General features: G+C 39.3%; 2 protein-coding genes across 2 annotated transcripts in view; one reads left to right on the top strand and one right to left on the bottom strand.

The window, feature by feature from the left end:
* Positions 1-3487, top strand: part of GYS2 (glycogen synthase 2) — a gene marked incomplete at both ends in the record, with an annotated part of 46380 nt that extends 42893 nt beyond the window's left edge. The window contains 3 exons of the mRNA XM_082308951.1: positions 284-447; positions 1627-1707; positions 3266-3487. Coding sequence (XP_082165077.1) covers positions 284-447; positions 1627-1707; positions 3266-3487 — 467 coding nt within the window. The remainder of the gene's footprint in view (positions 1-283; positions 448-1626; positions 1708-3265) is intronic.
* A 4374-nt stretch (positions 3488-7861) lies between these two features.
* Positions 7862-13674, bottom strand: SPX (spexin hormone; the record flags this gene model as incomplete). Its single annotated transcript, XM_082310187.1, has 6 exons — positions 7862-7920; positions 10231-10317; positions 10969-11031; positions 12466-12523; positions 12653-12733; positions 13669-13674. 6 exons carry the CDS (start codon positions 13672-13674, stop codon positions 7862-7864), a joined length of 354 nt encoding a protein of 117 aa, XP_082166313.1.
* Positions 13675-13913: the final 239 nt, after the last annotated feature.

Below are 13913 nucleotides of genomic sequence, written 5' to 3'. Positions count from 1 at the left end.
ACTTACACAACAACAAAAAAAGCGCCTCTGAGTTTTGAATAATTTGCTGAATTTCAGCCTGAAAGGTAAAGAAAATTAGCATAAAAAATACATGTTTCTCTGCAGCTTTCCATTCCATCAGAATAGTAACAAATGTTACAGTTATAGCTGCCTTCTAACATTAAAAAGAACATATAATACATGTAATGTTTGTAAGACTATGTGACAGAAGGTAGAATGGAAATGTAAGAGGTCAGATCCCATTTTCAGTTCCACTCACCTTCACCTTTTTTGTGTACTTCAGGCATCTACATAGTTGACAGGAGGTTCCGCTCACCTGATGAATCATGCAACCAGCTGACTCAGTTCCTGTACGGATTTTGTCAGCAGTCCCGTCGCCAGAGGATCATCCAAAGAAACAGAACTGAGAGACTCTCAGATCTGTTGGACTGGAGATACCTAGGCAGGGTGTGTGAAACTATGTAATAGAGGTATTCAAAATTCCAGACACGTGGGTCTAACTAGCGGTCTTCAGCGTCATGCTACAATGCAAGGAGACATCCCTGTTCTGAAAAGCACCTTTTAAAGGTGCTAAAGGCAAAGCCTGCCTTTACACTTCAGTGTAATGCTTCCATTCTCCAGTGGTAAAGATGTGACTTGACTGAATAGGTTAGAGCAGAAGCCAGTCACACTGAGGTCTTTGTACTCCTTGTGTTAAAGACAATGTAAAAAGCTTGGGTCTCTGACAACGCTGGCAACCCTACACTAAGTAGGATTTGTGCTCCAAAGTCATCCAGACTCTTTCAAAAGTCCTACCTGTTCTTCCTAAAATGCTGCTGGGCCTTGTGGCTCCTCAACACTCCTAAACTACTTCTGTGCCTTAAAGGCAAAATAGTGTTTTTAATTTGACATAGAAAACACTGCAGTACCACCTACTAAGAAGACAGTAGCAAAGCAGTATTCTCAAGTCCACAGGAGGAAAGAAGTGAATGCACATATATCAGTTTTGTAACTATTTTGGACCTTGTCCTGCTCTGATATCTGTGTGAGAACCTTTCTGTTTATATGGTTCCCAACACAGCATAAGACCCTGACACAACAAGCCATTTTTTCTGTGCATGTGATGGAGACTTGTGAATATAGTGGATCTATAAATGTTTTTGCCAAATTCTTAAATACCAGGCCTGAGTAAACTCATAAATGTTACTTCTATGTAACTGTTACACATGCTTCCTATGCAAGGATGAGTCCAAAGTTTATGTGTATACACATGCACACTTAAAGATGTAAATTTTCCTGGTTAAAAAAGAGCCATGAGGGATAAAGAATACCTGTCACTCAGTAAGAACTACACTGACTGAGACAAATGCTGGTTTCCATCTTGATACATCTTAGTCTTACAGAAACCTCATGCAGTTTCTATTCCAGATTCTGCTTCAGTGTGAATCTAACAAGAATGGCTCACTACTTCACAGCAATGTGTTCATTATAAGCAGTGATATCAGTTGGATTCTCCTTAGCTGAAAACATGTTTAGCCTTTGTTCAGCATCATCTTTTAGAAGATACTCATTTTATGTTCCTTTTTTTCCTGCTTAAGTCTACCCAAGACTTCCTTGACTTGTAAAGGCTTCTCTTTTATGTTGCAGTATTACATGCACGCCAGACACCTGGCCCTCAGCAGAACATTCCCAGATAAATTTGAGATGGAACCAAGTGCTCCACCAAAGGTAAAGTCTGCTTTTGGAGATGAGTTCATCTGCATTTTAATTACTTCACAGAGAGAGAAAGAATGTGTGTGTGTGACAGAAAGAGAGAGAAGAGAGGTAGCAAGTTTTGTTTTAACCGAAGGGAAGTAGGAACTCATCGTTAAAAGCTCAACAAGTTATAGACCCAGGCTCCAGTCAGGAGTTGTAATGGTATCAGATGCAAACACTAGGGATACCAGGTGCAATACAGGAACAGTTCTTCAGGTGATTTAGAGATCTGGGTGGGACTATGCCACTTTAGACCACCTGAGGAACTGGCCCTTGAAATTCCTATTTGAAGAGTGGCAGCTTCTAATTTTGCTTCTGCTTGAGGTGCTGGAATGTGTCCAAAGAAGGGCAACAACGCTGGTGAAGGGTCTAGAGCACAAGTCTTATGAGGAGCAGCTGAGGGAATTGGGGTTGTTTAGCCTGAAGAAAAGGAGGCTCAGGGGAGACCTTATCGCTCTCTACAACTACCTGAAAGGAGGTTGTAGCGAGGTGGGTGTCAGTCTTTTCTCCCAAGTAACAAGCAATAGGACAAGAGGAAATGGCCTCAAGTTGTGCCAGGGGAGGTTCAGATTGGATAGTAGGAATTTTTTTTTCAGTGAAAGGGTTGTCAAGCATTGGAACAGGTTGCTCAGGGAAGTGGTTGAGTCCCCATCCTGGAGGTGTTTAAAAGATGCGTAAATGTGGCACTTAGGGACATGGTTTAGTGGTGGATTTGGCAGTGGCTAATGGTTGGACTTGATGATCTTAAAGGTCTTTTCCAACCTAAATGATTCTATGATTTTGTGATTCTATGATAAGTGCCATGGAGATGTTCTGCACAAAGCAAGTAGAAGGGGAGCCAGAAAGGATGTTCTAGGGAAAGCAAGGCAAAGTATTGCCTTCATCTAAACATGGTATGTGAGGAGGAGGCTCTAGCTGGAACTGAAAGGGGTCAGTTTAAAGGCACACTTTCAAACAGTTCTTGCAAAGTCCATATTAGCACTAATTTGAGAAGGGAAGCTGCTCAGATCCAATGTAAGAACGATGTTATTTGAAACCAAGCTCCAGACACCTCCAGAAAGCAACTCATTTTTTTAAATAAGAAGGAGAAAGAAGGCTCAGGCCAAACCCCCTTGCTTCGTTCTGGTTTTGCAGATATTGACATTATAACTAGAAAACTGTTTTAAAACTTCAGACTGAATTCTGAATTTCAATAAGCATATTCTGACTACAGAGTACAGAAGGATTTTGTGTTGTGTTGATGGTTTTAAGGCACAATAAATATACTCATATTTTGCAAAAAGCAGTGCTGGAAGAGCAGCATATTGTTTATGGCATAGACTAAAGATCACTGCCATGCAAGCATGTACTTAGTGGCAGAGAAGGACTGAGGGGATCTGGGTTCAAGGGAGTTTAATTTTAGAGTGCAGAGCAGGTCTAGCTTACATCCCACCATTGGTTTCCTTTGAAGCGTTGATAGCCTTAAATTGCTGTATACAACCAATTGAGGAACACTGTGATAATATATACAACTTGCTTCTCTCTCTGCCAGACGGAAGGTTTCAGGTACCCCAGGCCTTCATCAGTGCCACCATCACCTTCTGTCTCTCAGCATTCCAGCCCTCACCATAGCGAAGGCGAAGATGAAGATGAGGATGAAAGATATGATGAGGATGAGGAAGCCGAAAGGGATAGGCAAAACATCAAGTCTCCCTTTTCCCTTGGAGTATTGCCACAAGGGAAAAAGAAGCAGCACGGAGAATACAGGAACTGAATTTGTTGCTCTCACCCTGGCAGGGTCTCTCCATCCATTCAACGGTTTCTCCTGTAGGCTTGGCAAGCTTTGTGTTAAGGACAGTGTGATATAATTAGGGGAATCTTAAATGTTGCTTGAGCTACACTGTTGGAAAGCCTAATATTATTTCACCTTGAAAGTAGTTTAAATGACAATTCTTCTGTGCCCCTTGAGGTAGAAGAGATTTCTCAAGCTTAATAAACCTAGAGAATGCGACAGTCCCCTCAGGAGCTTATACAAACTGCAGATGATACCTTTGTCTACGTAATCATCTATATTAATCATAGTCTATGCTGATAGCTCCATTATGGGTGTTCCAAATATATTCCTGCTTCATTTATGTTCCCCCTTTTCCCCTCCTAAACTACCATGAACTTTAAGACAGCTCAAAAAAATTTAGAGAAAAAAGTGTTACACTGGGGAAACCTTGGCAGGGTTAAAAAAGATACACTGAAAAGAAAATGGTCTTTCTTTTTTCTTATGCTGTTTATTGTAAGCTTACATCATTTAAAACATTTTTTTACAGCACACAGAAGTGTCTTGATTCAGTGGCAAAACATACTTCCTGTGGAACAATATAAAGTCTTATGCAGTGGGCATTTGAATTTTAGAGACAAATGAAGTCATCTTTCTGAAGTCATTTAGACCCACAATAAACAGCAGACCGTTTATTTTCTGATTCCTCTGGTATGTCCCTTTTATTGTTTTCATCTTGTCTTAGATTCCGAGTTTGTTAACAAACTAGTTTGGGAGGAAATTAATGTGACTTGGCTACAGAGAATGACAAAATTTCCTTAAGTAACACCTTCCCCTGCAGACAAACCTACATGCCATAGAGCAATGTAACAACATTCAAAGATGAGTAACTCTAGTTCTTCCAATTGCCCCATTAGTCCATGGTCTATTTCACTTCTTCTAGAAGAGACCTAATCATAACAAATAATGCTAAAAGAATTCCAAGAACACATCTACCCCACAGACATAATTTTGAAAAGCACCTGAAACTTCAAAGTGCTTGGGGAATAACTGAACTTGACAACGAGAACTAGACATTTCATTTGCCTTACAGAGAGCTTTCAAAAGTATTTCAATTCCTAGAGATGCAGAGAGCGCCTGAACATGCTCTTCAGAAGTAGATCTTGACATGAAGACATTAGGAAGGAGATTTATCTTTTATTTTAGAAGTTCATGCATCAAGAATTTCTCATGCTGTTCAAGAAAAGACATTTCCAGGAATTGGTTCAGCCTGTTCTTCAGCAGGTAGGATGATGTAACCTTTGGAGGTATTTACCTTCACTGTCAATCCAAGGGGGAGCCTAGATGTCCAACTTTGATTAGACACCTACCTTTCAAACACTTAACCAACATTTGATGATGTGGTTCTTACTATAGGCCATACAGAATAAAAGTGATTAAGTGCCTGATTGTATTTTTGGCCACCTAAAATCAGTTTTAAAATTGGATTTTCATTCTTAAGCTGATTTGGATACTAAAAGAATAACTATTTTCAGAAGACAGGTTTGGGCTTTTATGGCAAGAACTTAATTGGATTTAAAAGGAGTCACTATTTTTTAGCCATTTTAAAGGTAATTGAAACAGTGAGTAGTTATTTTTCATATGAAAGTGGTGAAAGCAAAGGTACTGCAAATGCTTTCCGTCATACAGTTTACTAAGTGGAGAACAACTGCATTTTGTGAGTTCAGAAATGTATATTCTTCCCTGAAGTGCTTTTAATCAAAGTTCCCTTGCAGTCAAAGAATGTAATGGCCCAGAGTCCCAACAAAGGAACATTTAAAGGGCATATTGATTGAAAGTTAATGTTCTCTTAAAAAAAAAAAAATCAGGAATCTGACATTATTGCTTGTATTTCAGTGCACTGTTGTACTGAAGAAAAGCATTTCACCTCAAACTCCCTGTCATCAAAATCGCATTAACATCATCTGAGAGTGATCCAGCGCTTCCTTTTGTTGCCTAAAAATGTTCTAGTAGCCACAGGCTGGTGAACATCTGTTTATCATCATTCCAGACCCAGCTTCATTGCAGCGCTGAAAGATGTGCTCACTACACACATATTGTAAATATTGCAAAGTGATGGAGGCACAGCACAGACAATATCAAAAGTGGAAAGTTTTTGCTAGGGTTGCATTAAGACAGCTACACTTTTTCTTTCTGGACAAGTCCCAGTGGAGAAAAATAAGCAACATGTATGATCCAGGTTGCAGGTTCTCTTAGATGTGCTTATGGTGTTTGAGTTCTCTGGGAAGAGCAGAGAGCTGGCGTGACACCTCACACAAATCCAGCTGTGTTCGATTCAGCGCGCTCACATGCTTTGAGCACCTGCCCGGTGACAGAAAGCGCACAACTTTTGAGATACGACTCATGTGAATACTATGCCCGTTCTTCTCAGAAATGGTCCCACAGCAGCCAAAGTGACCTCTGCCTCATGCCGCTGGGCTTATTTTAGTTGTGCCTTGAATGCTAGGACTAGCTGTCAGTAGCAAGGCAATTTAACTACAGCAAAACATCTCTGCCTTTTGAATTTGCAGTGTTAGAGGGAATGGCTTTTCATTCAGTCAAGGCGACAGATTGCCTAACTTAAATGCCACGCATTTCTAACAGTTACTGACATTTGACAAGCTTGGTAGTAGCTATCTGTTACATACATAAGCAATTATCTGCCAGATTGAAAATATTAGGGTTTCGCAAACAGCTCGCCAACAAGGCAGAATGGTTATTCTATTTCATTATATTTGTAAAGAATTGTTTAAGCTAGTGAGCTTAGATCAGGAAGGCATACAAAAATCAGTCAACTGGGAATGTGATTAGCACAGGTTTTGTATTTAGAGGCTTATGAATTTCATTATACTAATAAACCAAAGGATGCATAAGCCTTCTACTTTTTCTTTCAGCACTGACTGATCATACTGTAAAATATGCTGAAAAATAACTTAGATGCACCAGAGATATTCAGAGTATGCTTGAAACAAAGAGCAATTAAATTAATGAAAAGATTCTAGGGGATACCATTGGTCTTTAGATGAAGTTCATCATGAATGCATTCTGTCATACAACATATACTGCTGTTGAAAGATATATTAGTGCTTAAAAATGAACAAAAAATGATATTTTGATTTCTCCCGTTATGTGTCTCCATGAAATGATATAGATTATAAACAATTACTGAAAGTACCTATAGTCCCATGATAGAAATTAATTCCTCTGTTCCTTCAGCTGTGTTTCTTTGTGTTGAGGAGAAGCAACATTACAGTTAGTGTGAGTTAGCAAGATTAATTAGCAGTGTCATGAGAAAGATCAGAGGAAAGTAGCATTAAAAGATGAAGATCATGACTAGGGTTAAAGGTTAAAAAAATAAAACATGGTTGCTGGGACACAAGAATCATGTGCCTACTTTTAAATTACATTAAATTACTACAGAGGGCTTTCCAGTAAGACCACAAAACTACATAAATAATGTTAAATATATCCTTATCAGCATGGAATGATAATTAACCAATTTATGTATAATTCCAGTTTTGCAACTCAAAAACCAGGCCGACAAAAAAGTACAATAACGATGCAATTAATAATCTGTGTGCCTGCTGTCATGCGTGACACTAGATTTGCACCTAGTACACCACCGCTAGCTCCAGCAGTACTGCGCCTCCTGACAACAGCAGTGACTGTACGCCATGGTCGTTAATGAGGCCCTGATCCTGTAAGACCTATCCCTGTACTGTCTTTACGTGGTGGGACTTGCTCAGTAGGATTGTTCAGAGTACACATTTCCGCATGCGTGTAACTGGGGCAGCACTGAGGTCTAAGTAAGTGCTGTTACCCGTTCTCTGTGGTAACAGATATCTGCAAAAAAAAAAGTCACCTGCTTTGCAGTCAAAGATAGCTGGATTGTTTTAACATCTCACTGACTTTATTGACCATCAGCAACTTACAGGGCCAGCAGTGAAGTGGTGATGGAATCTGCCTTTGTCAGAAATAATAACGCTTCAGTATACAGCTGGGTGGAAGGTGGTAAAAGGTTCCCAAAGACTGTTGAAAAATTGTTTTTAGTGAAGTAGCTGTCCAAAAAGACAGTTTTAATCACCTTTTCAGGTAAGATGGTACAGTGTATTTTAAATTTTGGGTGGGACATACAAAATGGTCTAAACGAGGCAGGAGCTTTACAAGTAATTTCCTTATCTGAACTAGTAACTTTTAATCAGTTTGCATTCAAAATGTTGCAATGAGTATATGCATCACCCTTTGGGAACTTAAGTGAGGATGGATGAAATACTCTGTTTACACAAATCATGATTTCAGGGTATGTGCAATACAAATGTTAAAGAAATTTGAAATATTTCACCAGTTTGATAGACTATCTGTCAAGTAGCCATGGTGATCACTCTTTTCTTCTTCAACTGTAAGACAAGACACAATGGGGAAAACAGGCTGTAGATAAAGGAAAGTTCAGTCAGCCAAAGTTTTCATGAGATAGATGTACCTCAGGCATAAGCGTAGTGTAATGTGACTGCTTAGCTAAGAGATGCAGGTATCTGTAGAAATAATCATATCTTCTCTCATTTTAAATGCAGGAATTTTTGTTTTTGCCGAAGAGCAAAGATACAAACCATGTCCAGAGGGGTATCTTAGTAGAAAGCACAATTTTTTCATGCAGAAGTAAATAATGTATTTGTTCTTTATTTGCACATTTCTCTCAGTCAAGAGGATTCTAAAATCACCTGAAAGTGATCTTCTGAAAGTGCAGGGCTTACCCGGGTCTGACTGTGTTGTTATTCCCTGCTACAATGATGGCAATGTTATTCCACATAATGTTTTTCAAACAAGCTGCCAGCTCTGCTTAGCTTTCTCAGATACGTCACCTTTTTTCTTAGGGGGCTGTTGCTGTCCACAGTCTCCTCTGGAACAGCAACAGCAGGCAGGAAAATACCACTAAAATCGTGAACTTCAGAGGATTTTCTCTGTTTGTTAGCACACAAATTACACTTTCACTGGTTTATCTTCAGAACTTCTCATATACTTTGTCCAAAGCACTATGCTCATTTTTAATTCTGCCTTTCTCTCTCAGTCAAAATGCCACTGAATTTTTTTGGTTAGCAGAGTTCCTCCAGGGCAGGGAAGAGAGACCTGAGCACAGAGCCCCAGCACTACGTGGCGTACAGTGGGAGATTTTAGGAAGTGGAGAAGACAGGAGTGATTCCAGCATATCTACACATACACCAGGTAAATTCTGTCAGGTGTTTCTCATGCCCTCTTTTCATTTCAGGAAAGCTGCTTACTTTAGATAACTAAGGAAAGGTGATACTGTGGCGATGGCAATACAGTTATTTATTACACATTGCTGATGATGTCAAAGGTGACTAGGCAGTTACAAGCCTGTCTTACCACTCATCTGTGTGAAAGGTACAAAACTACCTCATATTTTACCAGGGTTTTACTTCACATTTCCCAATTCAAGTAAAGCACTTTTTCTTCCTGTCATGATAGAAATTAAGAGCCTGAATAAGGAACTTACAACCAGGACAATAAGACACAAAAGTAGCTTCTAGCCACCTTCTGTTCCTCCCTGTCCTGAACCAAAGAGGGGAAGAGCGTAACTTAGACAAACTTCTGGGCTTGTATGTGCTACAACAGCCTCCCCGGTACCCAGGGATCAGAGCACAGTACAGTCTCTCCACAGCACTATAGAGTGTATCCTCCTCTTACAGCCTCCCTGTCCCCAGCTTAATTTCACAAAAATAGTCTATGTACCTGAAGAGGTGAAAGGTAGAAAGACAGAGGACATGGATAGCACAGATTTAGGGTCTCACCCTGGTGAACTGTATGTATGCATCAGACGATGAGGGGTTCAGGATAATGGCTTCGCAGGAGAACTGGTCTAGGAAGGAAAGGCGAACTGTAGCATGCTGAAGGAGCTGGGGCACATAGGATACAGGTCCTCACTGAAGGGGGTGCAATATGTGTGAAGGAGATGAGGAAACACAAGTTATTTAAGCCTGACTCAGTAGCTGGGTTTTGCTGGGGGGTGTTGCGGAAGGGAGACGTGGGTTCTGAGGTTCTGAAGTGAGAAGTGGAAGCACGTAGCAGGGGGTGAGGAAGCAGGTGGTGAGGAGAGAGAGATGGGAGGGTTAGACAATATCTCTGTGAGGCTGGGAACTCACAAATGAATTATGGGATTTTTCAGGCTATTTCAGGGTTCTGCCTCTAAATATCATTGGGACCCCTTGTCAGCCATGCCAGCGACAGAGCTTTCAGGAGCCAGATGTGAATCCCACAGCTGCTTTGCTGTGGCTTTTTAGGATTCTTTTAAGCCTTTCCACCAGGACATAAGCGCCAATGGAGGAATGAAAATTTCACAAGCAAACAATATTCTGCAGAAAAAGGAGCCCCAGTAGAGTTTTATGCTGGCATATTCAATTCAAAATAGCCATTCCCTCGAATCTAAACCAATAAAAATCTGAAAAGCAAATTAAAAGCAGAACATACAGAAGTTTACCTACTATCATTTATCTGATTCATGTTCTAATCTTTGTAAATGTACACCCTAATAAAATACACTCCGTGTAAATGTACACTGTAATACAATGCACTCTGTGGAATAATATCTCATTTCAAACAGGCGTTTTAGATCAATTGACTAAACTGTTAGAAAATGAAATACTGATAAACCCCTTCTAAAAAAGTCAGGGTAAGACAAAACGTGCATTTACCTTCTTCTTGTGCTTTCCGTAAGGAACTAAGAAACAGTGCTGCAGCTTCAGAAAGAGATAAAGGATTTGTGTTTCGGCTGCGTGTTTCTAGAATTATAAAATCAGAGATGCATGGTTTGTTAGTGTTTACTGGCATTTATTTATATTGTTCTTTGCCTTTTTATCTCTATAACAAGAGACCCAAAAAGAAAAAAATGCTGTCTCCTTTGCTCTATAACATTCCCTGCTCAAAACCAGCCTCATAAATATCTAACACAGAAGAGACTAGCAATCTTTCTAAAAAGGAGGCTGTTTTAAAGTCCCTTAGAAGGTAAAAAGAACATTTTCTTTTTTCATATGTTCCTTACTTTGATACAATATTCTGTTTCCTCCAAAAAGATTGTCTAGCATGGATTAATGTTGTCTACTTTTGTCATTTGTCAGTTCAGCACAATTAATAACTTGAGTTGATTTTTTCCAGTGGAAAAAGGAAGTCAAAGGTACTGATGATAATCCCACTTAACAGCCAGGTCGGTCTGGAACATCACTTACGTAAATGAAGTCACACAGGTACACAAGAGAGGAAAGTCAGACAGTCTTTATCATATGCTTTTTGGAATGAAGGAACTAACAAAAGGGAGTTTAATTGCTTCCTTGAATATAATTCCAGGAAAACAAATCCCCTCCAGTTTCCACAGATTTCTCCCATAATCTGAGGAAAGACTGACTTGTTACATACACCTGTGCACATGTACTTACCAAGCTGCATTCTGTCATACAGATCCTTTCGCTGGCTCTCATCTGAGATGAATCGACGTCCCTCTACAAAAGCAGTGGGAAAAGGGTGAAAACAACCTCCCAAATCTGTTGTAATTCCTACTTTACAATCCCTAAAGTAGTCTTTTCAAAATACAAAATTACGGCAATACTTCTACAAACATAAAATGGGAGGCATAAATCCATCCTGGAGCCTTTCCAGATCAGCCAATATCCCATCCTATACCGGAACACTCAAGCCATACTTTATTCCATGGAACTGGTGTTTCAGCACCTTTCATTCTTGTATTAACCTGCTGTAGGAACTGTATGTAGGGAGGAATTTACTGTCTTTTCCTCCCTCTTTCCTCGACTGCTGTATGGTCAAGAGCTTTCAATCTCTTTGCTGGACTATAAAGTATTGCCTTTTAAAGGGATATTTCTATTCAAAAAATGAAAAAAAAACCCTAAAAAATAAAATCACATTACTTCCTATGCATCAATAAGAATGATACACAGGTCAGTATAGCAGTTATACAGTGCATTATTCAGTTAGAAGAACTAAACAAAACAAAAAAGGGCCAAATTATTTGCTTTTATTAATAGAAATAATTTTATTAATGTCACTAGAACTTCTTTTAGTTGCATGTACAGTTGTTTAGAGCCTACATTTATTTTGTGTTGTTATTATTTGTATTGTCTCCCTTTTGCATTTCTCTCAGGATTGTAAGCTTCAATATTTTTTTTAATTTCAGGGAAGCTATTTTTCTTGCTCTCTTAATACCTATCCTACCTGATAGCTTTTAATTTTGAAACAACAATTCAGAATAGAATTTTTTAAGATATGAATATTTCTTTTAAATTTCATGGGTTTGCATCAAAGGACAAAATCTCTCTTTGGATCTAGATTTTATCTTTAATGCTTCTTTAACTCTGGACTAACAATAGAAACTCAAAAGGTCATATGCACAACCTTAACACCACCATATTGATAACACTGACATCCAAGTCCTCCTCAGAAGAGGTTGCTTGTGGTCTTAATACCAAGTCTAATGCAAGATTCTTGTAATAGGAATGTGTGTTCTCCTATTGCTTGAGAAGATGTTTTAATAAAGCCTGAGTGAGAATAAGGATAATAACTATATCCAGTGTGTCTTAAACCCCTTTTAAGATTATTTCAGATAAAGAAACTGTTTTTCCAATAGGTTTTACAATCAAGCTTCAAACTCTGTACATTTTCAGTACTTTGTTTTGCTTTTCTTCTTCCAACACTTGTTTTCTTCAATTTGATTTCTTTAAAAAATCATAATGATACTGGCAATGCCACTATTTCAGAGACAAGAAGAAATAACAATTAGCACATCCCTGCAGGCCTCAGAACTTCTGCCTCCACAGCATCCTCAGGGATTTACTGCTTGTGTGGAGCCAAGCAGATCAGGAATAATCCAGTGGTAGAGGAAGTTATCTATCCCCTTGAAATGAAAGGAGCTTGGGACTTACGTGCACCCTTCAAATAGAGCATAGCCTGAGGAGTCCAGTTTCTCCTTTGGAAATGAGCCTTCATGCCAAAAAAGAGAAAAGAGACATGTCAGCGTTGCATGCCATTACTAACTAGTACAAATACTTAAACGGCACCAACCTGCGAGATTCATGGACGATGCACATTCAGCCTGAGCAAGCTGTTTACCTGAGGTGCACTCCAGGAGAAAGATATGAAGGATGCTGCCAGGAACAGTGCCATTGCAGATGCTGTCAGTTTACGCAGTCCCTGTGCACAACAAAGAACCAGAAGGTACAGGAAAAGCCTTTCAGATCTGTAGATCCTCTCAACTCCAAATCTAAATGTGAGGGTATTTCCAGTCGCTCCTTTCTCCCTGTCTTGCCGCCAAACCTCCTCTTGCTCAGTGACTATTTCAGCTTCAATACACAGTGATCTGATGGGAGGATGAATGTTAAATCAAACATACTTTATTCTCTTTACTCATATTCATTATAAAGGTTCCATCCCAATGAGAACTGCCATCAAGGCAAGCATCTTTTGTGCTCCTATTTACAAGGACATTAGATCCTCCAGAAATGAGAATAATGTACAAACTAAGGAGGAAAGATGATATAAAGTATATCTTGATTTTATCAAACCTTGAATCGTAGAGTTTAGACAACAAGTAAATGTAGAGGACTTGCCATTCCAAACCAACCAACCAACCAACCAACCAGGAGAGCAGATCACTACTTCCTCAGGAAAAAAAAAAGTTTTTAAACTTAGCAACCTATTTGCATCAACCATGATTACACACATGTCACGAGAGAGGCTTTTTCGATTCTTGGAGTTTGTTCCCTGATGCAACACATGCAAATGAAAGCATTGAGCATGAATCCTCTGCGAACAAGTTTCATCTCTGCTTGTTCGCACAGACCATGTTGTTATTCATGCATTGATAACAGTGATGGGCAACAGAGAGCATCTAACGTTATGATTCACAGTGGTTTATTTCATTCTGGTTTTGAGAGCACATTGTGCTATTAATGTATTTTTAATGCAGTTGTTTCAAGCACACTGAATATAACTATGTATATATTCCTCTCAGGTTATTTTTAAGTTAAAATTATTAAGCCCCTTTCAGTTCCTAAATATTATACTCACATGAAAAAACATAAATTGCACAGTAAATGTTTCCCACACACCAGAATAGTCTCACTCACCTTCATACTTAGTTCAGTGGCAAATCTTCAGTCTTCTTTTCTTGGGATAATGTGTTACAAGATCTCCTACAGGTTTGGGGGTCCCTTTTTAAATCTTCGGAGTGAAGGTACCCTCCCCTTCTGTGGCAGGGCGGAGGAGTCTAAAGGGATCTCTTGTCAGCCCTGTAGATGGAGAAGTAGAAGGTCTGATGACTCCTGAGGGAAACCTGTAGTCTTGCAGGAAGTCAGGGAAATGATTGAAAGAT

This window comes from Platalea leucorodia (genome assembly GCF_965183815.1).
Source record: "Platalea leucorodia genome assembly, chromosome: 4".
Classification (NCBI taxonomy): Eukaryota; Metazoa; Chordata; class Aves; order Pelecaniformes; family Threskiornithidae; genus Platalea; species Platalea leucorodia.
Note: the sequence above shows the minus strand (reverse complement) of the source record. Positions and strands in the feature narration are given on the sequence as shown.